We start from the raw sequence: 23,668 nt of genomic DNA, 5'->3' as shown, positions 1-23,668 counted from the left end.
TGTTACCTCTGCACCATTACCTCTGTATCCAACCTTGGCCCCCTCCTCTACATGCTGCCCCTTGGAAACATCATCTACAGATAAGGGATCAGCTTTCACATGTAAGCTGACGACATCCAGTTCTACCTCTCCACCACCTCTCTCGATCTCTCCACGTCCAAAATTTATCCATCATCTTCAGCTTCTGCCACAATCTCCGTGCCTTCATCACCGACTCCATCCCCCTCCCCAGCCATTAGCTCAGGCTGAACCAGGCTGTTTGCAATCTCAGCATCCTATTCGACCAGTATCTGAGCTTCCGATCCCATATGCTCTCCATCACAAAGACCTCCTACTTCCATCTATTATACTGTTATACATCTATTCTGATTTTCACTTTCATTGAAGTCAAGGGAAATGAAAATCGAGAGAGAGATATAACGGGCGGCTAATCCAATATCTTCCATTTTACACTATCGGCCAAATTCAAAATGACCCCCAATATGTTACAAACTGGTGGGACATGCTGATAAGCCTTGCATGCTACCTGACTTTACAGCAGCTCCTTCCTGCTCTTGCTAGTCCTCTTCAGCCAATTGCAGTGCTCGGGATTACTGAATTCAGTACTTATTTTAGAAAGAGGTTTCTAGCTTTGATCTCAATTGCAGTTCTATTCAGCATCTAGAAGCAGCCTCTGCAGCAATGATTGTTTTATTTGAATGAGGGTTGGCAACGCACCGCACGTGTGGATTGAGAACCATGGGATACGTTGTGCTGTTGAACTAATCGTGTGTTATGTTGGCAATAGTGACTTCAACAAGTTTAAAGTACATTTTCAGTGCTGTGACACCAAGAAGCCACTTCCTGAGAACAATAATTTGGCATTGTGCAAAATCTAATTGCAACTTGCCTAGCACACTGCAATCTCAGCATTACTGCTCTTTAATCTTTGACTAGCACAGGTGTTCCAACTAACACCAATAGTAATTTACAGGCTAAGGTCTCATCTCTACTTTGATCAGCCATGGGAATGTCACACGGGAAAACAGAAGTGTCTGCATGGATATTAAAGGCAATACGGATGTCTCAATGTGGAAAATGGGTCAGTATATCCCATGGAAGTGAAAAGATCCCAGCCAAAGACCAAGCAAACCTTTATCATGAGCCCTCTACCACCCAACTCTAACCACAGATCCTAAACCAATTCAACTATAGGTCATCAATTCCGCACGTCCCACAGAGATCACAAACCACTCTCCTTTCCCTAAAGGTACTCAACTAAACACCACTCAAACACAACAGACTCTTAACATTCTTTCCTCATCCAAAGATTCTCAAACTTTTCACTATCAATATAGACATTTAACCACCCAACAATCATCATGTGATAGATATTCAGCCCTTCCCACAGATCCTCAACAACACATCTATGAATTATCAGAAATGCTCAGTCATCCACTCCTCAACAACTCAATGGCTGACCCTTACAATAGATGTTCAATGATTTGTTCCTTAAGAACATAAGAAATAGGAGCAGGAGTGGACCATATGGCCCCTCGAGCCTATTCCGCCATTCAATAAGATCATGGCTGAACTTCGACCTCAACTCCACTTTCCCACCCAATCTCCATATCCCTTGATTCCCTTAGTGTCCAAAAATTTATCGATCTCAGTCTTGAATATACTCAACAACTGAGCATCCAAAGCAGTCTGGGGTAGAGAATTCCAAATATTCACGACCTCTGAGTGAAGAAATTCCTACTTATCTCAATCCTAAATGTCATACCCTTATCCTGAGACTATGTCCTCTAGTTCTAGACTCTATAGCCAGGGGAAACATCCTCTCAGCATCTACCCTGTCAAGCCCTCTTAGAATCTCATATGTTTCGATGAGATCACCTCTCATTCTTCTAAACTCGAGACAATATAGGCCCATTCTACTCAATATTTCCTCATAGGACAACCCTCTCATCCCAGGAATCAATCTAGTGAACTTTCGTTGTATTGCCTCTAAAGCAAGTATATCCTTCCTTAGGTAAGGAGACTAAAACTGTACACAGTACTCCAGGTGTGGTCTCACCAAAGCCCTGTACAATTGCAACAATTACTCTTGTACTCCAACCCCCTTCCTTCTATAGACTACCCAATCCTCCCCGGAGTCTCACCCAGTCACCATTCACGATACGCTCTCAGATTACCTTTACCCTACAATTGTAGTGTCAGTGAAATGAATTTTGATCTTTGCACCAATAATGATGAAATGCTGTGTACATTCAGATTCAGGGCTTGATTTGACTTCTTTCAAGAGGTCTCACTCTGCTTTGCTCTGGAGTCGGGACGGGCATTGACTCCAGATTTACACTACAACTTCAGTGTTGGTGCAAATGTTACAATTGTAGTATAAGTGCTGCTTCAACCAGCCACTGAAAATCTTCCACCTGTACCTCAACATTGACCCTTCCCATCTGAATCCAGAAAACAGAGTTCCAACTCACCTTGTCTTTATTTGCCTTGATTTTGCGTAACACTGGAATATAAGTGCTGTTCATGAAAGAATAAATAAATAAATGTCAAGTAGAAAATGTGATTCATTCATCTCATTCCGAGCACACAATTAAAGAGAAATACAACAATGTAATCTAAATAATTGTTGAGAGTTGAAGCACAGACCGGGCATCGCAAAGAGAGTGAATCGTAAACTGTGTGGGAACTTGAGAATTTGGTAAGAGTGGGAATTCGGTGTAGTGGGGGAAGGAGGTGCTAAATTTAAAAAGGAGAACTAAACTCAAAACATACTAAGAAGTAATTATGTATAAATAAATAGATAATTTAGTCGAAGAAACGGCACTGAGCAACTGGGGAAGATCCTCAGTTATCAGTACAAAAACGGGAGTGGAGCAGAGTCAAGAGAAGGGGTGCTGAGCACCAGGGGAGGAGCCCCAGGTATCAGCCCCATTCACTAAGAACAGAGAGAGTGCCATCACAGTGATGTCGCAGTGAACAGAGAGGAGGAGCTCTGAGAGACCCGGAATAAAAGGGTAGGTTAATCAGGGTAAGTAAACAGTAAGTAAATTAATAATAATCGAATATCTAAAGGGAGTTTGGAAGAAAAAGGTTTCTAAATATAATGGACGGGCAGCTGAGACCCATTGCCTGCAATTCCTGCGCCACGTGGGAATTTCAGGATGCTTCATGTGTCCTGGAGGGCCACGTGTGCAGGAAATGCCTCCTGTTGCTCGAGCTCAAGTTGAGGGTTTCTGAGCTTGAGGGACGGCTGGAGTCACTGCAGAGCATAAGGGAGGCTGAAGGTTTCCTGGATCGTATGTTCCAGGAGGTGGTCACCCCGCAGTCACAAAGAGTTCAGGATAGCAATTGGGTGACCACCTGAAAGGGTTGGAAGAGGCAGGCAGTGCAGGAATCCTCTGGGTGTGTGGCACTCTCAAACCGGTATTCAGCATTGAATATCAGTGATGGTGACGACTAATCGAAGGACTGCAGTGCTGAGCACAGCACCATGGGGCAAAGGATTGCACAGGGGGGCACAGTGAAGTGTAGAAATGCAGTAGTCATAGGGGATTTGATAGTTAGGGGGACAGACAGGCGTTTCTGTGACCGCCAACATGAGTCCCACATGGTGTGTTGTCTCTCTGCTGCCAGGGTAAAGGACATCACAGAGAGGCTGCAGAACATTCCGCGGGGGGAAGGGGAACAGCCAGAAGTTGTGGTCCATGTGGGTACCGACGACATAGGAAAGAAAAGGGTTGAGGTCCTGCGGTTAGATTTTCAGGAATTAGGGAGGAAGTTAAAAAGCTAGAAACTCAAAGCTAGTAATCTCTGGATTACTCCCAGTGACACGTGCTAGTGAGTACAGAAATAGGAAGATAAGGCCGGTTAATGCGTGGCCAGAGACATGGTGCAGGAGAGAGAGCTTCAGATTCTTGGGGCATTGGAATCAGTTTGGGGCAGGAGGGCCCTGTTCAAGACGGATGGGTTGCACCTCAACAGAGCTAGGACCAATATCCTCGCAGGGAGGTTCACTAGTGCTGTGGGGGAGGATTTAAACTAATTTGGCAGGGGGATGGGCAACAAAATGTAGCATTAGAAAGGAGAAACAAGATGCACAAAGGATTGGGAGAGACAGATTGCACTAAAATAAGAAATAGTGCAATAGCGGGTTGGGATCCGACTGAAAGAGAATACAAGAAGGTCTAAGATAGATTAGACCACAGTAAATAAGGTTGGTGAGCTGCAGACGCAAATAGCTACATGGGTATATGATCTAGTGGCGATAACATAGACCTGGCTCAAAAAAGTGGAAGGATTGGGTACTAAATATAGGATACAAGGTGTTCAGGAATGATAGGGAAGGAAAAAAAGGAGGTGGTGGGGGGACAATATTGATTAAGGAGAAAATTGCAGTGCTGGAGAGAGAGGATGTCCTGGAGGGTTTAAGGACAGAATCTATATGGTTAGAGATAAGAAACAATAGAGGAGCCATTACACTACTGGGTGTATTCAATAGGCCACTAACTAGTGGGAAGGATATAGAGGAGCAAATTTGCAGGGAAATTAAAGAGAGGTGCAAGAACTATAGAGTAGTGATAATGGGGGACTTCAACTTTTCTAATATAGACTGCGATAGTAATAATGTAAAGGGCAAAGAGGGGGAGAAATTTCTGAAGTGTGTTCAGGAGAACTTTCTTGATCAGTATGTTTCCGGCCCAACGAGGAAGGAGACATTCCTGGATCTGGTTCTGGGGAATGAGGTGGGTCAAGTGGAGCAAGTGTCAGTAGGGGAACATTTAGGGAAAAGTGATCATAGTATCATAAGGTTTAGATTAGTTATGGAAAAGGAAAAGGACAAGGAGCAATCTAGAATAAAAATACTTAACTGGAGGTGGGCCATTTTCAGTGGGCTGAGAACGGATCTGGCCCAGATAAATTTTAATCAAAGATTGGTAGGCAAAACTATAATCGAACAATGGGCAGCTTTTATAGAGAAGATGCTTTGGGTACAGTCTAAGTACATTTCCACAAGGGGGAAAGATAAGGCAACCAAAGCCAGAGCTCCCTGGATGACGAAAGAGACAGTGAGATGAAGCAGAAAAAGGGGGCGTATGACAGATGTTAGGTTGATAATACAAGTGAGAACAAGGCTGAATATAGAAAGCACAGGGGAGAAGTGAAAAAGAAAATAAGAGGGGCAAAGACAGAGTATGAGAATAGACTGGCAACTAACATAAAAGGGAATCCAAACGTCTTCTATAGGCATATAAATAGTAAATGGGTATTAAGAGGAGGGTTAGGCTGATTAGGGACCAAAAAGGAGACTTACGCGTGGAGGCAGATGGCATGGCTGAGGTACTAAATGTGTACTTTGCATCTGTCTTTACCAAGGAAGAAGATGCTGCCAAAGTCAAGGTAAAAGAGGAGGTAGTTGAGATACTGAATGGGCTAATAAATGATAAAGAGGTGGTACTAGAAAGGCTGGCTGTACTTAAAGTAGATAAGTCACCAGGTCCAGATGGGATGCAGCCTAGGCTGCTGAGGAAAGTAAGGATGGAAATTACAGAGGTGCTGGCCATAATCTTCCAATCATCCTTAGATATGGGGGTGATGGCAGAGGACTGGAGAATTGCAAATGTTTCCCCCTGTTCAAAAATGGCTGAGAGGATAAACCCGGCAACTACAGACCAGTCAGTTTAACCTCGGTGGTGGGGGAGCTTTTAAAACGATAACCCGGGACATAATGGACAAGTGTGGATTAATAAAGAAAAGCCAGCACGGATTTGTTAAAGGCAAATCGTGTTTAACTAACTTGATTCAGTTTTTTTGATGTGGTAACAGAGAGGGTTGATGAGGACAATGCGATTGATGTTGTGTATGTGGACTTTCAAAAGGTGTTTGATAAAGTGCCACATAATTGGCTTGTCAGCAAAATTGAAGCCCATAGAATAAAAGGGGCAGTGGCAGCAAGGATACAGAATTGGCTAAGTGACAGGAAACAAAGAGTAGTGGTGAATGGTTATTTTTCGGACTGGAGGAAGGAGTGGTGTTCCTCAGGGGTTGGTACTAGGACTACTGCTTTTCTTGATATCTATTAATGACTTGGACTTGGGTGTACAGAGCACAATTTCAAAATTTGCAGACGACACAAAACTTGGAAGTGTAGTAAACGGTGAGGAGGATTGTAATAGACTTTAAGAGGACATAGACAGGCTACTGGAGTGGGCAGACACATGGCAGATGAAATTTAACACAGAGAAGTGTGAAGTGATACATTTTGGCAGGAAAAATGAGGAGAGGCAATATAAACTAAATGGTAAAATTCTAAAGGGGGTGCAGGAACAGAGAGACCTGGGGGTATATGTTCACAAATCTTTGAAGTTAGCAGGACAGGTTGAGAAAGTGGTCAAAAAAGCATAAGTAATCCTGGGCTTTATAAATAGAGGCATAGAGTAGAAAAGCAAGGAAGTTATGTTGAACCTTTACAAAACATCTGGAATATTGTGTCCAATTCTGGGCACCGCATTTTAGGTAGGACATGAAAGCCTTAGAGAGGGTGCAGAAAAGATTTACTAGAATGGTTCCAGGGATGAGGGCCTTCAGTTACATGCATAGACTGGAGAAGCTGGGGTTCTCCTTAGAGCAGAGAAGGTTAAGAGGAGATTTGATAGAAGTGTTCAAAATCATGAAGGGTTTAGATAAAGTAAATAAAGAGAAACTGTCCCATTGGCGGAAGAGTCGCGAACCAGAGGACACAGATTTAAGGTGATGGCCAAAAGCGACATGAAGAAAACATTTTTTACAGAGCGAGTAGCTACAATCTGGAATACGCTGCCTGGAAGGGTGGTGGAAGCAGATTCAATCGTGGCTGTCAAAAAGTAATTGGATAAATACTTGAAGGGAAAAAATTTGCAGGGCCATGGGGAAACAGCGGGGGAATGGGACTAACTGGATTGCTCTTTCAAAGAGCCAGCCTGGGCTCGATGGGCTGAACGGCCTCCTTCTGTGCTGTAACTATTTTATGATTCTATGATAATCTGATATCTAATTGTCTCTTACTGACCAAATTGGGACTTCCTGTTATCGTGGAATTGTCATCTGCTGACCATTGTTGCACCTCACATAATTGATACTCATTGATCAATAATAAATATCTTATTGAATCCTGCACTTCCACTGATATTGATTGTGTGGACACTTAAGGGGAGGTAGTCAATGAATGACCCAGTTTTATTGGTCTCCACCAAGTATGTTCTAAAATAGCATTCTCACTGACCAATATTACACAACCCAATATTACACAGCTCATGGGAATGAAAGCCTATACATCCCCTATCTAGGCTCATATATGAAGGATGGGTAATTGGGCCAGGTATGGGAGGGCTGCAGGCCCATTTGGAGCTGTACCCCAGAGTGAGTCAATGTTGTCAAGACAAGAGGGTAGGAAAGGGAGAAAATTGTAAAAGAAATGTAGAGGGAAGTTCACTATCGTGGAGTTACTGCCTGTTTATGTGTTTTTCCGTTGACAACAATTAGTTATTGACTCACCGGCTGATTCTGCCCGTTGTAAAGGCGCTCATTAGCCATTGCAGGTCCAGTATTTTAAATGGGATCAGAACCAAGGACACATTGTCTGCAAGGTTCTGAGCACTTTCAGGGTACATGAAGTGATGTGTGGTTTTACTGCCCACGTCCGCCTGGTAGCCAGCGATCCGTGCCTCATTCATCCTATATGGACAGGAGACAAAGAACTGAAAAATGAGTCCATCAGAAAAGCAGGACATTAAGCAAGTGCTAAAATGATTCCTGCTCTACGTTGACACAGCTGATAGGGTGGTGGTAGGGGCACTACAGTTTCGAAGAAGAGCAGGGAAGTTCTACCCCATGTCCTGGCCAATATTTATCCCTCAATCAACATCCCTAAAACAGGTTATCTGGTCACTATCACACTATGATTTGTGGGACCTTGCTGTGCGCAGAATGGCCGCCACTACATTACAACAGTGACTGCACTTCAAAAGTACTTCATTCACTGTAAAGCGCTTTGGAACGTCCTGAGATCATGATAGGCACTATATAAATGCAAGTCTTTTTTTCTTTAGTTTCACAATTGGTCTCAGCATTCCTAGCATTCAGCGCCTGCAGCCATACCTATCAGGAATGTCCGAGGTTCGATCCCTGGTCTATGCTCAGTTAATTAATCTTAGCTGGGGCAGCAATTGTGGGGCTTTGTTATCTCCGGCAGCAGATTAGCCTGCTGATATTCACTGTCGAGACTCATAGATGAAAAATAGCCACTTGGTTGAGGTACTGGAGGGTAACTGGCATCTGTGGAACTGTACCTCAGCAAGAATCAATGCTTCAGGACAGGAGAGGAGGGGCAGGAAAAAGGAGAAAAATAAATAAAATAGACAGGCTCTGATGATGTCTCATTAGGTAATAAATGCACCTTGCAGTGAGGTGCTAAACCATGCAAGTTAGGAAGGTCCCAGGTTCGATTCATGATCTGTGCTAAAATTAAAAGGATACAGAGAAAATTAGCACAATGCACATATTTACAAATCAATCCATATTCTACAGGTGTACAAAATGAGCTCTCTTAATGGTGGGAATAAAATCTGGGACCTTCCTGATGTAGAGCTTCACTGCACAAAGCCATTGTCAAAGCCTGCTGTTTTACCCAATCTCAACTGGAGCAATAGTTGGGGATGTCTCAAATATACAAACATACAAAGAATTACTTTGAACTGTAGTGGCTGTTATGTAGGGAGACACAGGAGCCATTTTGCACAAGCAAGATCCCACAAGCAACAATGGGATGAATGACCAGTTAATCTGCTTTTAGTTCTTTCGGTTGAAAGAGGATTGTTGGCCAGGACACTGGGAGAACTTTCTGTTCTTCTACAAATAGTGCGGTGGGATCGATAATGCTGACCTGAACCAGACGTCAGTTTCAGGCGGGTATCAAAGATCCCTATTTAAAGTCTCATCAGAAGGATAGGGCCTCTACTAATGCAGCACTAGTGTCATCTTACAATGTTAAGCTCAATATCCTGGAATGTGACTCAGCATCACAATGTTCAGAACCAGAGGTGAAAGTGCCAACTAAGCCAAGTTTATCTAGGATTCAGATCACTAGGAGTTGACAAGCCCAATCTAGGTAAGCGAATAAACATCAGAGAATTACACAAAGGAACACTGTATTATGTTCCCATTGGGTAAAAGCGGAGCTTTGGGTTCAATTTACAAAGAGGTTTGTGTACTTTGTTTTTGTCTTCCCTTCATTTCTCGCCTTCTCTCCTTCAGGTGCTGATATTAAGGAAATAAAAAGCATTAAGCAGTGGTTTGTGAAATTCTATCTGCAGACATTATGATGATATAATGCTATCATCATTAGCACTATTTTATTTGAATTCTGAACTTGCCTTTTCTATCTCCTCTAATAGCAGGTAGCACCCTACTGTTAGCACCAGGTGACTTACCTCATGACGAAATCATTAGAGTCAATTGATGGTCCATATTTGGATCCTTTTATATTCCCAGAATTCCCTACTACGGCACACGTCCTACATCTGTTTGGTCCCTGGTCCATGAACAAACTGTCCCCCGGAAACAGCTCAAATAGCTGTTTCATCAAGATGCTGATATTGGCTGGATTTCTAACATTTTGCAGCTTCTATGGGAAGAAAATATTTTTAAAAATATATTTATTAGTTTACGCCCAACAATTCTACACCATATATAGAAACACATGCAGTTTAGCTGCGCTTGGTGTCCAAGGAGGGATACAATATAGCAAGGCTCAATAGAAATCAATGAAGATGCAGCAAACTTACAATACATTGTCCCATTGTGCACTGAGGACTGAGGCTATTCTCCTGATGTAAATATTTGGAGTATTGTGTGCAGTAATGGGCTCTGCACTACAGGAAGGAATTTGAGACTTTAGAGAGAGATTCACTAGGATGCTGCCTGGTATAAAGAAATACAAATATGAAAAAGGACTTGAAAAATTGGGTCTTTTTTCATTTGAACACTGCAGATAATGGAACGATATGATAAAAGTGTTTAAAATTATATAATTGTAAACAATTTTACAACACCAAGTTATAGTCCAGCAATTTTATTTTAAATTCACAAGCTTTCGGAGACTTCCTCCTTCCTCAGGTAAATGTTCAGGATCTTCTTGAAGCCTACGCATTTATACATATAGAACAATACATGGTGTTTACAGACTGCCCCTGCAACTGCCCGTTGCCAAGGCAATCACCGTGTTCAGACAGAGAGGTGTCACCTGCAGAACCCCCGAATACACATTCAACAAAAAAACAAACAGGAAAAAAAAACAGAGAAGAAAAACAGAGAGAGGCAGAAACATCCGGAAGGCAGAGAGAGCCAGCAAATGACCCATTATATTAAAAACAGATAACATTTGTTCGCTGGTGGGGTAACGTGTAGCGTGACATGAACCCAAGATCCCGGTTGAGGCCGTCCTCATGGGTGCGGAACTTGGCTATCAATTTCTGCTCGACGATTTTGCGTTGTCGTGTGTCTCGAAGGCCGCCTTGGAGTACGCTTACCCGAAGGTCGGTGGATGAATGTCCATGACTGCTGAAGTGTTCCCCGACTGGGAGGGAACCCTCCTGTTTGGCGATTGTTGCGCGGTGTCCGTTCATCCGTTGTCGCAGCGTCTGCATGGTCTCGCCAATGTACCATGCTCTGGGGCATCCTTTCCTGCAACGTATGAGGTAGACAACGTTGGCCGAGTCACAGGAGTATGAACCATGCACCTGGTGGGTGGTGTCCTCTCGTGTGATGGTGGTATCTGTGTCGATGATCTGGCATGTCTTGCAGAGGTTACTGTGGCAGGGTTGTGTGGCGTCGTGGACGCTGTTCTCTTGAAAGCTAGGTAATTTGCTGCGAACGATGGTCTGTTTGAGGTTGGGTGGCTGTTTAAAGGCGAGTAGTGGAGGTGTGGGGATGGCCATAGCGAGGTGTTTGTCCTCATTGATGACATGTTGAAGGCTGCGGAGAACATGGCGTAGTTTCTCCGCTCCGGGGAAGTACTGGACGACAAAGGGTACTCTGTTGGTTGCGTCCCGTGTTAGTCTCCTGAGGAGGTCTATGCGATTTTTTGCTGTGGCCCGTCGGAACTGTCGATCGATGAGTCGAGCGTCATATCCCGTTCTTACTAGGGCGTCTTTCAGCGTCTGTAGGTGTCCATCGCGTTCCTCCTCGTCTGAGCAGACCCTGTGTATTCGCAGGGCCTGTCCATAGGGGATGGCCTCTTTGACGTGGTTAGGGTGGAAGCTGGAAAAGTGGAGCATCGTGAGGTTGTCCGTGGGCTTGCGGTAGAGTGAGGTGCTGAGGTGCCCGTCTTTGATGGAGATTCGTGTGTCCAAGAAAGAAACTGATTCTGAGGAGTAGTCCATGGTGAGCTTGATGGTGGGATGGAACTTGTTGATGTTATCGTGTAGTCTCTTTAGTGATTCCTTGCCGTGGGTCCATAGAAAGAAAATGTCGTCGATGTATCTGGTGTATAGTGTTGGTTGGAGGTCTTGTGCAGTGAAGAAGTCCTGCTCGAACTTGTGCATGAAAATGTTGGCGTATTGGGGTGCGAATTTGGTCCCCATGGCTGTTCCGTGTGTTTGGGTAAAGAACTGGTTATCGAAGATGAAGACATTGTGATCCAGGATGAAGCGGATGAGTTGTAGGATGGCTTCCGGAGATTGGCTGTTGTTGGTGTTGAGTATTGATGCTGTCGCATATTGCTGGACTATAACTTGGTGTTGTAAAATTGTTTACAATTGTCAACCCCAGTCCATCACCGGCATCTCCACATTAAAATTATATAAGGATGAGATAGGTAGATAGAAGCGGACTGTTTCCACTAGTTGAGGGGCCATAGATGCAAGGTTAAATGTAAGAGATTTAGAACAGGGGGCAGAAGAAACTTAACATACACAGTTGAGGCTGTGGAATTCACTTCCAGGGTTACTGATTGTGGCAGAAAGTATGTCAACATTCAAGATTAGATAGGACAGATGAATAAAGGAAAAGGGAATAAAAAGATATGGGAATAGAGCGGGTAAATTTGTTTGGGACTATTTGCTCATCTGGAGATTAAATGCCGACATGGACTGGTTGGGCCCAATTGTTGTTTCCGTCTTGTAATTTCTATGTATTTCTGTAACAATATTGGATATCTTTGCTGGGCTATACTGCAGCACTCCCCCCCCTCTCTGGCCAGATATTTAAATCTTTACCCCAGGATGCTGATGGTGTCTTTGGTTAAGACTCTAACAGCAGCATGCACCTCATTATATCACTCTTCCTCCCTTACCTTTGGTTCCTCAATGAGTTGAGCTGCAATAGCTGCAGTGGATAGCCTTGGTTCCCCAGTAGCTATCCATTCAGTGTTCCTGAACTGTTGAAATTATACAATCATGGATTGTCATAAAATGAACAAATCCAGGCAACTACCAGGAAGCCAGCAATTCACGTGCATGATGCGATACTCATGGTAACAGACCAACTTCAAAATTGAGACAGTAGAGCATCTTTCTGTTCATGGAAGAGTTGGCATTTAGGGTAGATACCTACATGGCCACATATGTGCACTTTGAGGAATCTAGCCACAAATTAAAAGTGGAGCGTTCTCTTATGGGAAAAATTATAAATTGAGGGCATGGGCATCTGTAACCTACATGATGCAAGTGTGGGTGATTTGACAGATATCGCCTGTTGTTGCTAGAAGTAACCTAAGTGCAAAAAGGTTCAGGCTGCAGTCACCTTGACGGCAACTGACAGAGCTGCCCCATGTGGTTGTAATAGTTTACAGATCTGACTGCAGGATTGTGCAAGGTTCGGCGATGGCCTCTTTTGGGAAGCGTAGTCTCTGTACACAGGTTTTATTCTACATGGGCCTTCAAACTCTTTGTGACCCTTCCCATCCTCTTCTAGAATCTGCAAATAGAGAGGTAAGCCCAGAGGGATGTCCATTGCTCCTCTGAAAGTTGTGCACAATGACTGTTCCATGAGGAAACAGGCACAGATATGGATGTGGTGCAGCTTTAAGAAGCTGTCAATAAACTACAGAGCAGTGAATAATAAATGGCTACACAGAATTCAGTATAACAGCAATAAACCTTTAATAACAAGGACCTAGCTGAAGAGGTGTTCCCAGCAGTGACTGTTTTATATAGATGCTGAGCATCTGTTCAGACACTGTAAATGCATTATGGGGACATCTCTTAAGCTAGATGAAAATCAGGGCCTTAATAAGCCTACCACACTACAGGGTTTACAGTGCCACAGGTGCTTTGGGATCCTATTATGATGCTGACTATCCATCAGGTGCTTAGAAGGCCTCAGGCTTCAGCACTCTGTCATGTGGGTAGCTGGTGCCTGATACACAGCCAAACTTTGGTCCCAAATATCTTATTTTCATACATTAAATCAATATATTTCTGTATACTGATATCCACATAATGGACAATTAAAGATAGATTTGTTAGCTCACAGAATTCCACAATGGAAAAAAATCTGCAAACTAATTCATAGGGCACGTTTATTTTTAGCTTTTGAACAGCACAGATTGTCTGGAACTATTGTTTAAAAGCTAAGTGAAAATAATCCGGATATTCATAACAGTTACATACAGGATAGTATGTTCCTTTGAGAAGTAGCTCATATTCCAACAGATAGCATTTGGCCCAACATCAATTGTTTTCCAAGCACTAATCACATGCAGTTTGAATGCAAGTTGTCAAGGAAACTGGGACTATCCAGAAATTTAGGCACCTGAATTACAAGGAGACACTAAAGAAGCACTATAGAAAAGAAAGCTCAGGGAGACCACAGGAAATGTTTCCAGATTCTAAGGGGATAGATAAAATGGACCCTAATAAAGTGTTTGACATAATCACAAAATCTGATATTGGTGTCCACATTTCAAGCACAAGAGAGGCAATACAGTTTAGATTTAACTATATACAGAGGGTGGTGAAGGTGTGGAACAGACTGCTCAGGGAAACATCAGGATTGTCAGCAGATTAAAGAGCGAGTGGGTTAGGTTTACGGTGAATACTTTTGAGGAATATGAGAGTTGGAATATAATGTGGTATTTTTCAAACTATGGGATCAGGATATGGAGTGCATTGATCTATACCTGTATATTCCTATATAATCCACTAAAAAAAACTAACACCAGTATGGTAACATCAACGTGGCAAAATCAGCGCGGTGATGTTGGTGTGGTAACGCTAGTGTGGTTACACCAATATTATAACACCAGTTTGGTAACATCAATGTGGTAATGTCACTGTGGTAACATCATTCTGATACACAAGTGTGGTAAATACTAATATAAAAGCAGAAAATGCTGGAAATACTCAGCAAGTCAGGAGAAAGTCCGTGGAGAAAGAAACAGAGTTAATGTTTCAGGTCGATGATCTTTCTCCACAGATGCTGCCTGACTTGCTGAGTATTTCCAGCATTTTCTGTTTTTCTTTCACATTTCCAGCATCTGCAGGATTTTGCTTTTGATGTGGTAAACACCAATATGATAACACCAATGTGATAATTTTTCACGTGACTAACTTTCATATCACAAGATGAGCTATGTGACCAGGTTTATACAGCAACTGTTGCTTTGTTGTGTAGTCAAAGTTTAGTGAAATAAAATCAATTAAATTACAGAACTCAACTATCCCATCCCATCATTGCTCTCCTACAGGCTGCAGCACAGTTTTACAGACGCCTTCTGGTACACCATAAGGCAATGATAAAATTTAGAATGACAAAAGTCCATTTAGCCTTTCAAGACCATTCTTTCTACATTGTGTGAGTACCTCAATCATGGGCTATTTCCCTACTCCCAACCTCGTCCAAATGACTATTCCTTATGTATGATCCTAGAGAGTAAGGCTATTTGATTGTGGAGGAGAATAAATCACAGCTGAGCTCCCTCATATCTTTATATCTTCATGCCATACACATGTACATTGAGTTACATCAAAACTACAGCACAGAAACAGGCCATTCGGCCCAACAGGTCTATGCCGGCATTAATGCCTTGTTATAAATTGGATAGCCAGGTGGTGAAGGATAGAATACTAGAGCTTAGTCTTCAGTTGCGTCCAAGCCTTTATTCACAGAAATGCACATTCACCCACCCCAGATCAGCTCTCTTATAAATGGATATAAGAGCCTCCCCAATTGATACACACCACCTGAATACAATTAACACTAATTGATATAAATCACATGGATACAATTAACAGGTAGGGGAGTCTATAACGAGGGGACATAGATTTAAGGTGAGAGGGGAGAGATACAAAAGGGTCCAGAGGGGCAATTTTTTCACTCAAAGGGCGGTGAGTGTCTGGAACGAGCTGCCAGAGGCAGTAGTAGAGGCGGGTACAATTTTGTCTTTTAAAAAGCATTTGGACAGTTACATGGGTAAGATGGGTAGAGACGGATATGGGCCAAGTGCAGGCAATTGGGACTAGCTTAGTGGTATAAACTGGGCGACATGGACATGTTGGGCCGAAGGGCCTGTTTCCATGTTGTAAACTTCTATGATTCTATGATTCTAACATGCTCTACACGAGCCTCCTCCCTCCTGACTTCATCTAACCCTATCAGCATACCCTTCTTTTCCTTTCTCCCTCAAGTGCTTATTTAGCTTCCCCTTAAATGCATTTCTGCTATTTACCTCAGCTACTCCTTGTGGTAGCGCATTCCACATTCTTACCACTCTTTGGGTAAAGAAGTTTCTCTTGAATTCCCTATTGGATTTATTAATGACTATTTTATATTTATGACCTCTAGTTTTGGACTCCCCTACAAGTGGAAACATTTTCTCTACATCTATCCCATCAAACCTTATCATTATCTTAAAGACCTCTATCAGTTCACCCCTCAGCCTTCTTTTTTCGAGAGAAAAGAGCCCCAGCCTTTCCTCAAAAGAGTCCCAGCCTGTTCAGCACTTTTGAATAGGATAGAGAATAGCAGTAAGGATGATGACTGATTTTTACCCTCCATAATCCAGGTGCACTAAAAGCCCTGGGTGAGATCAGCTAACTTGGCACAGAGCGAGGATCAAACCTGGGACTTTCCTGAGTCTGTATGGCTCAGTTCTGCACTTTGGACTGCAGTTACCATATGAACCACATGAAGAGCTTACTTCTAAGTGTTTTAAGCTGAAGAGTGTGAAATCGGGGCTGCAGTCTTTACATGAGGTAATGCGGTAATTTTATAAATACCAGAATTGTTCTCGGTGTGGGTATCATTACATGGAGATAAACAGATTATTATCTGGTGAGCTGCTCAAACTGACGTACTCAACAAAACATTTAGGTTTCAATTGGTGCGCCATTTTCAGGATGTGGGATTATAGTCTGAGTTGGATTTGAAAGATCCCTTGACTGTATTCTATAATTACTGCAATATAGAATTTCCCTTTCATCTGCTCCAAATCGTTAAACTGATCATACAGCTGAAACGACTTCAGGGAGGTTACTGCCCTCTGTGTGAATGGCAAAAAAGCAGACAAAGCAAAAGAAACAGAAAATGTATTTTATTTTTGATTTGTTTTTTCCCCTCTGATTTTCTTGCTTCCTCCCCGACTGCACACTTGACTCTTTCTGGGGTTCAGCTCCACAGGTGCTCTCTAGTGTCTTGCCCAATTACCCATTCTTCATAAATAAATAAATCAATTTACAATAAAAAGCTGGTATCAGTAAATGTGACCATGAAGGTCGGTTTGTCGTAATAAAACCCAACTGCTTCACAAATGTCCTTTGGGGAAGGAAGCCTGCTGTACTTACCCGGTCTGGCCTATGTGAGACTCCAGTTCCGCACCAACGTGGTTGACTCTTATCTGCCCTCTGAAGTGGTCTAGCATGCCACTCAGTTGTATCAAACCACTACAAAGAAGGCCCAACACCTTCCCAGGGAAACTGGAGATGGGCAATAAATGTTGGACTTGTTAGTGACTTCCATATCCTGATTAATAAAAAAAATTTGATCTTCATCAGTGAGTGCCAGCAAGCTATTTGATTGTGGAGTGGGGACTTGGACTGCAGAGCCTAATCCCATGCTTAACTGCTGTTCACACACATCTACATTTCAGCAGGGACTACTGGATAGCAGTTAGGAGCAGGAGCCCTGGGCCAAGGTTACCATAGAAGCAAAGGGCAATGGCGTTAGAATATATATAAAGAAAAATGGAATGGCAGACTTGCCTTCAGCGCCTGACTCAATTGGGTGTCGAACAATCACACTATGGGGTGGCAGTCCCATTTAAATTGAACTCGGGGGCCTAAGGAGCCTAGTACATTACAAGTGGACAGGTTTCCAGCTCATCACCTGCATTTGGGTTCAATAGGCATCTCGGTTGCATTGCAGGCTTCAGGCCTGGTGAGTTGGTGTCCGATGCCCTGAAGCCTGGTATTTCGTTATCCTGCCCCCTTAGAGTGGTCTTTTCAGTGCAATACATACAAGTTACAACACGGAAACAGGCCAATCGGCCCAACCAGTGCATGTTGGCGTTTACCCTCCATGCAAGCAAATTTTTTTTATTCGTTCATGGGATGTTGCCATCGCTGGCAAGGCCAGCATTTATTGCCCATCCCTAATTGCCCTTGAGAAGATGGTGGTGAGCCGCCTTCTTGAACCACTGCAGTAGTCATAATAATCATATTTACCTGCCCTGTTCCTATCTCCCTTTTCCCTCATCCATCTATCCAATTTAATCTTGAGTCACCTGACTAATTTTCTCCGTAAGACCAAACACCTGCTCCTTTCACTCCCTCCTAATCGCTCAACTGCTTCCCCTCTGCCCTATATACGCTGATATTGTTAACTAGTCCCTTCCCACAGGAATTGCTCTCCCTTCAAAAATGTAGTCATCACCCTATTCTAAAAAGCCACCACTTCACCAACTGTCCTCTCCAGTTACCACCCTACCTGTATTCTGCTCTTCCTCTATAAGATCCTTGAATGCATCATTTCTATCCAACTTCATACTCACTTCTTCCAACACTCCCTGTTGTTTGTCCTTTCAATCTGGTTTCTTCCCTGCCCACAGCACCAAGCATCTGGTTAATATTACTAATGACATCCTTTTGATTGCAAGGATTCATTATCTATCTTTGTGCTCTTCAATGTGGTCTACCACTCCATTCTCCTTCTTCACTTCTGCTGCCTGGGTGCCGACCTCTCATGGCTCTACTCTTACCTATCACAAAGTAGTCAGAATATCTGAAAAGGCTTCACCTCTTGCATCCATACAGTCGCCTGCTGCATAGATCAAGGTTCCATTAAAAACTAGCCACTTTCAAAGTTCCATCATTGCCTGCTCTACAAAGTTCAATCATCTCCCCCTCTTCAAAGTTCCAAAATTTCCCTGTTGAAAGTTCCATTATTGCCCCCTTCAAAGTTCCATTATTGCCCCCCTTCAAAGTTCCATTATTGCCCCCTTCAAAGTTCCATTATTGCCCCACTTCAAAGTTCCATCATTGCCCCCCTTCAAAGTTCCATCATTGCCCCCCTTCAAAGTTCCATTATTGCCCCCCTTCAAAGTTCCATTATTGCCCCCCTTCAAAGTTCCATTGTTGCCCCCCTTCAAAGTTCCATTATTGCCCCCCTTCAAAGTTCCATTATTGCCCCCCTTCAATGTTCCATCATTGCCCCCCTTCAATGTTCCATCATTGCCCCCCTTCAATGTTCCATCATTGCCTCCCTTCAATGTTCTATCATTGCCCCCTCTACAAAGTTCCATCATCTCCCCCTCTTCAAAGTTCCAAAATTTCCCCGTTGAAAGTTCCATTATTGCCCCCTTCAAAGTTCCATCATTGCCCCCCTTCAAAGTTCCATCATTTCCCCCTTCAATGTTTCATCATTGCCCCTTCAATGTTCCATCATTGCCCCCTTCAAAGTTCCATCATTGTCCCCTTCAATGTTCCATCATTGCCCCTTCAAAGTTCCATCATTGCCCCCCTTCAAAGTTCCATTATTGCACCCTTCAATGTTCCATCATTGCCCCTTCAAAGTTCCATCATTGCCCCCCTTCAAAGTTCCATCATTTCCCCCCTTCAATGTTTCATCATTGCCCCTTCAATGTTCCATCATTGCCCCCTTCAAAGTTCCATCATTGTCCCCTTCAATGTTCCATCATTGCCCCTTCAAAGTTCCATCATTGCCCCCCTTCAAAGTTCCATTATTGCCCCCTTCAATGTTCCATCATTGCCCCCCTTCAAAGTTCCATCATTGCCCCCTTCAATGTTCCATCATTGCCCCCTTCAAAGTTCCATCATTGCCCCCCTTCAATGCTCCATTATTGTCCCCTTCAAAGTTCCATCATTGCCCCCTTTCAAAGTTCCATTATTGCCCCCTTCAATGTTCCATCATTGCCCCCTTCAAAGTTCCATCATTGCCCCCCTTCAATGTTCCATTATTGTCCCCTTCAAAGTTCCATCATTGCCCCTTCAAAGTTCCATCATTGCCCCCATCAAAGTTCCATTATTGCCCCCCTTCAAAGTTCCATTGTTGCCCCCCTTCAAAGTTCCATTATTGCCCCCCTTCAAAGTTCCATTATTGCCCCCCTTCAATGTTCCATCATTGCCCCCCTTCAATGTTCCATCATTGCCCCCCTTCAATGTTCCATCATTGCCCCCCTTCAATGTTCTATCATTGCCCCCTCTACAAAGTTCCATCATCTCCCCCTCTTCAAAGTTCCAAAACTTCCCCGTTGAAAGTTCCATTATTGACCCCTTCAAAGTTCCATCATTTCCCCCCTTCAATGTTTCATCATTGCCCCTTCAATGTTCCATCATTGCCCCCTTCAAAGTTCCATCATTGCCCCTTTCAAAGTTCCATCATTGCCCCCCTTCAATGTTCCATTATTGTCCCCTTCAAAGTTCCATTATTGTCCCCTTCAAAGTTCCATCATTGCCCCTTCAAAGTTCCATCATTGCCCCCCTTCAAAGTTGCATTATTGCCCCCCTTCAAAGTTCCATTATTGCCTCCTTCAAAGTTCCATTATTGCCCCCATGCAATGTTCCATCATTGCCCCCCTTCAATGTTCTATCATTGCCCCCCTTCAATGTTCTATCATTGCCCCCTCTACAAAGTTCCATCATCTCCCCCTCTTCAAAGTTCCAAAATTTCCCCGTTGAAAGTTCCATTATTGCCCCTTCAAAGTTCCATCATTGCCCCCCTTCAAAGTTCCATCATTGCCCCCTTCAATGTTCCATCATTGCCCCTTCGATGTTCCATCATTGCCTCCTTCAATGTTCCATCATTGCCCCTTCAATGTTCCATCATTGCCCCCTTCAATGTTCCATCATTGCCCCCTTCAAAGTTCCATCATTGCCGCCTTCAAAGCTCCATCATTGCCCCTTCAATGTTCCATCATTGCCCCCTTCAATGTTCCATCATTGCCCCCTTCAAAGTTCCATCATTGCCTCCTTCAATGTTCCATCATTGCCCCTTCAATGTTCCATCATTGCCCCCTTCAAAGTTCCATCATTGCCCCCTTCAATGTTCCATCATTGCCCCCTTCAAAGTTCCATCATTGCCTCCTTCAATGTTCCATCATTGCCCCTTCAATGTTCCATCATTGCCCCCTACAATGTTCCATCATTGCCCCCTTCAAAGTTCCATCATTGCCTCCTTCAATGTTCCATCATTGTCCCCTTCAAAGTTCCATCATTGCCCCCTTCAATGTATCATCATTGCCCCTTCAAAGTTCCATCATTGCCCCCTTTCAAAGTTCCATCATTGCCCCCCTTCAAAGTTCCATCATTTCCCCCCTTCAATGTTTCATCATTGCCCCTTCAATGTTCCATCATTGCCCCCTTCAAAGTTCCATCATTGCCCCCCTTCAAAGTTCCATTATTGCCCCCTTCAATGTTCCATCATTGCCCCCTTCAAAGTTCCAACATTGCCCCCCTTCAAAGTTCCATTATTGCCCCCTTCAATGTTCCATCATTGCCCCCTTCAAAGTTCCATCATTGCCCCCCTTCAAAGTTCCATTATTGCCCCCTTCAAAGTTCCATCATTGCCCCCCTTCAATGTTCCATTATTGCCCCCTTCAAAGTTCCATCATTTCCCCCCTTCAATGTTTCATCATTGCCCCTTCAATGTTCCATCATTGCCCCCTTCAAAGTTCCATCATTGTCCCCTTCAATGTTCCATCATCGCCCCTTCAAATTTCCATCATTGCCCCCCTTCAAAGTTCCATTATTGCCCCCTTCAATGTTCCATCATTGCCCCCTTCAAAGTTCCATCATTGCCCCCCTTCAAAGTTCCATTATTGCCCCCTTCAAAGTTCCATTATTGCCCCCTTCAAAGTTCCATCATTGCCCCCTTCAAAGTTCCATTATTGCCCCCTTCAAAGTTCCATCATTGCCCCCTTCAAAGTTCCATCATTGCCCCCCTTCAAAGTTCCATCATTGCCCCCTTCAATGTTCCATCATTGCCCCCTTCAAAGTTCCATCATTGCCCCCCGTCAATGTTCCATTATTGTCCCCTTCAAAGTTCCATCATTGCCCCTTCAAAGTTCCATCATTGCCCCCTTTGATGTTCTATCATTGCCCCTCTTCAAAGTTCCATTGTTGCCCCCCTTCAAAGTTCCATTATTGCCCCCCTTCAAAGTTCCATTATTGCCCCCCTTCAAAGTTCCATTATTGCCCCCCTGCAATGTTCCATCATTGCCCCCCTTCAATGTTCCATCATTGCCCCCCTTCAATGTTCTATCATTGCCCCCTCTACAAAGTTCCATCATCTCCCCCTCTTCAAAGTTCCAAAATTTCCCCGTTGAAAGTTCCATTATTGCCCCTTCAAAGTTCCATCATTGCCCCCCTTCAAAGTTCCATCATTGCCCCCTTCAATGTTCCATCATTGCCCCTTCAATGTTCCATCATTGCCCCCTTCAATGTTCCATCATTGCCCCTTCAATGTTCCATCATTGCCCCCTTCAATGTTCCATCATTGCCCCCTTCAAAGTTCCATCATTGCCGCCTTCAAAGCTCCATCATTGCCCCTTCAATGTTCCATCATTGCCCCCTTCAATGTTCCATCATTGCCCCCTTCAAAGTTCCATCATTGCCTCCTTCAATGTTCCATCATTGCCCCTTCAATGTTCCATCATTGCCCCCTTCAAAGTTCCATCATTGCCCCCTTCAATGTTCCATCATTGCCCCCTTCAAAGTTCCATCATTGCCTCCTTCAATGTTCCATCATTGCCCCTTCAATGTTCCATCATTGCCCCCTTCAAAGTTCCATCATTGCCTCCTTCAATGTTCCATCATTGTCCCCTTCAAAGTTCCATCATTGCCCCCTTCAATGTTTCATCATTGCCCCTTCAAAGTTCCATCATTGCCCCCTTTCAAAGTTCCATCATTGCCCCCCTTCAAAGTTCCATCATTTCCCCCCTTCAATGTTTCATCATTGCCCCTTCAATGTTCCATCATTGCCCCCTTCAAATTTCCATCATTGCCCCCCTTCAAAGTTCCATTATTGCCCCCTTCAATGTTCCATCATTGCCCCCTTCAAAGTTCCAACATTGCCCCCCTTCAAAGTTCCATTATTGCCCCCTTCAATGTTCCATCATTGCCCCCTTCAAAGTTCCATCATTGCCCCCCTTCAAAGTTCCATTATTGCCCCCTTCAAAGTTCCATCATTGCCCCCCTTCAATGTTCCATTATTGCCCCCTTCAAAGTTCCATCATTTCCCCCCTTCAATGTTTCATCATTGCCCCTTCAATGTTCCATCATTGCCCCCTTCAAAGTTCCATCATTGTCCCCTTCAATGTTCCATCATTGCCCCTTCAAATTTCCATCATTGCCCCCCTTCAAAGTTCCATTATTGCCCCCTTCAATGTTCCATCATTGCCCCCTTCAAAGTTCCATCATTGCCCCCCTTCAAAGTTCCATTATTGCCCCCTTCAAAGTTCCATTATTGCCCCCTTCAAAGTTCCATCATTGCCCCCTTCAAAGTTGCATTATTGCCCCCTTCAAAGTTCCATCATTGCCCCCTTCAAAGTTCCATCATTGCCCCCCTTCAAAGTTCCATCATTGCCCCCTTCAATGTTCCATCATTGCCCCCTTCAAAGTTCCATCATTGCCCCCCTTCAATGTTCCATTATTGTCCCCTTCAAAGTTCCATTGTTGTCCCCTTCAAAGTTCCATCATTGCCCCTTCAAAGTTCCATTATTGCCCCCTTCGATGTTCTATCATTGCCCCTCTTCAAAGTTCCATTGTTGCCCCCCTTCAAAGTTCCATTATTGCCCCCCTTCAAAGTTCCATTATTGCCCCCCTTCAAAGTTCCATTATTGCCCCCCTGCAATGTTCCATCATTGCCCCCCTTCAATGTTCCATCATTGCCCCCCTTCAATGTTCTATCATTGCCCCCTCTACAAAGTTCCATCATCTCCCCCTCTTCAAAGTTCCAAAATTTCCCCGTTGAAAGTTCCATTATTGCCCCTTCAAAGTTCCATCATTGCCCCCCTTCAAAGTTCCATCATTGCCCCCTTCAATGTTCCATCATTGCCCCCTTCAATGTTCCATCATTGCCCCTTCAATTTTCCATCATTGCCCCCTTCAATGTTCCATCATTGCCCCCTTCAAAGTTCCATCATTGCCGCCTTCAAAGCTCCATCATTGCCCCTTCAATG

At 43.8% G+C, this 23,668-nt stretch overlaps 1 protein-coding gene across 6 annotated transcripts in view; it reads right to left on the bottom strand.

The window, feature by feature from the left end:
* LOC137311362 (CMP-N-acetylneuraminate-beta-galactosamide-alpha-2,3-sialyltransferase 1-like) overlaps nucleotides 1-23,668 on the bottom strand; it is a 197,434-nt gene that overhangs the window by 14,271 nt on the left and 159,495 nt on the right. For all 6 annotated transcript variants that reach the window (XM_067978649.1, XM_067978626.1, XM_067978636.1 and 3 more), the window contains 3 exons: nucleotides 9,468-9,661; nucleotides 7,534-7,713; nucleotides 2,475-2,520 (listed from right to left, as the gene is read on the bottom strand). In XM_067978649.1, coding sequence (XP_067834750.1) covers nucleotides 2,475-2,520; nucleotides 7,534-7,713; nucleotides 9,468-9,661 — 420 coding nt within the window. The remainder of the gene's footprint in view (nucleotides 1-2,474; nucleotides 2,521-7,533; nucleotides 7,714-9,467; nucleotides 9,662-23,668) is intronic.

Source organism: Heptranchias perlo, chromosome 3, assembly GCF_035084215.1.
Source record: "Heptranchias perlo isolate sHepPer1 chromosome 3, sHepPer1.hap1, whole genome shotgun sequence".
Lineage (NCBI taxonomy): Eukaryota > Metazoa > Chordata > Chondrichthyes > Hexanchiformes > Hexanchidae > Heptranchias > Heptranchias perlo.
The sequence above is the reverse complement of the archived record's forward strand: the minus strand, read 5'-3'. Positions and strand labels throughout refer to the sequence as shown.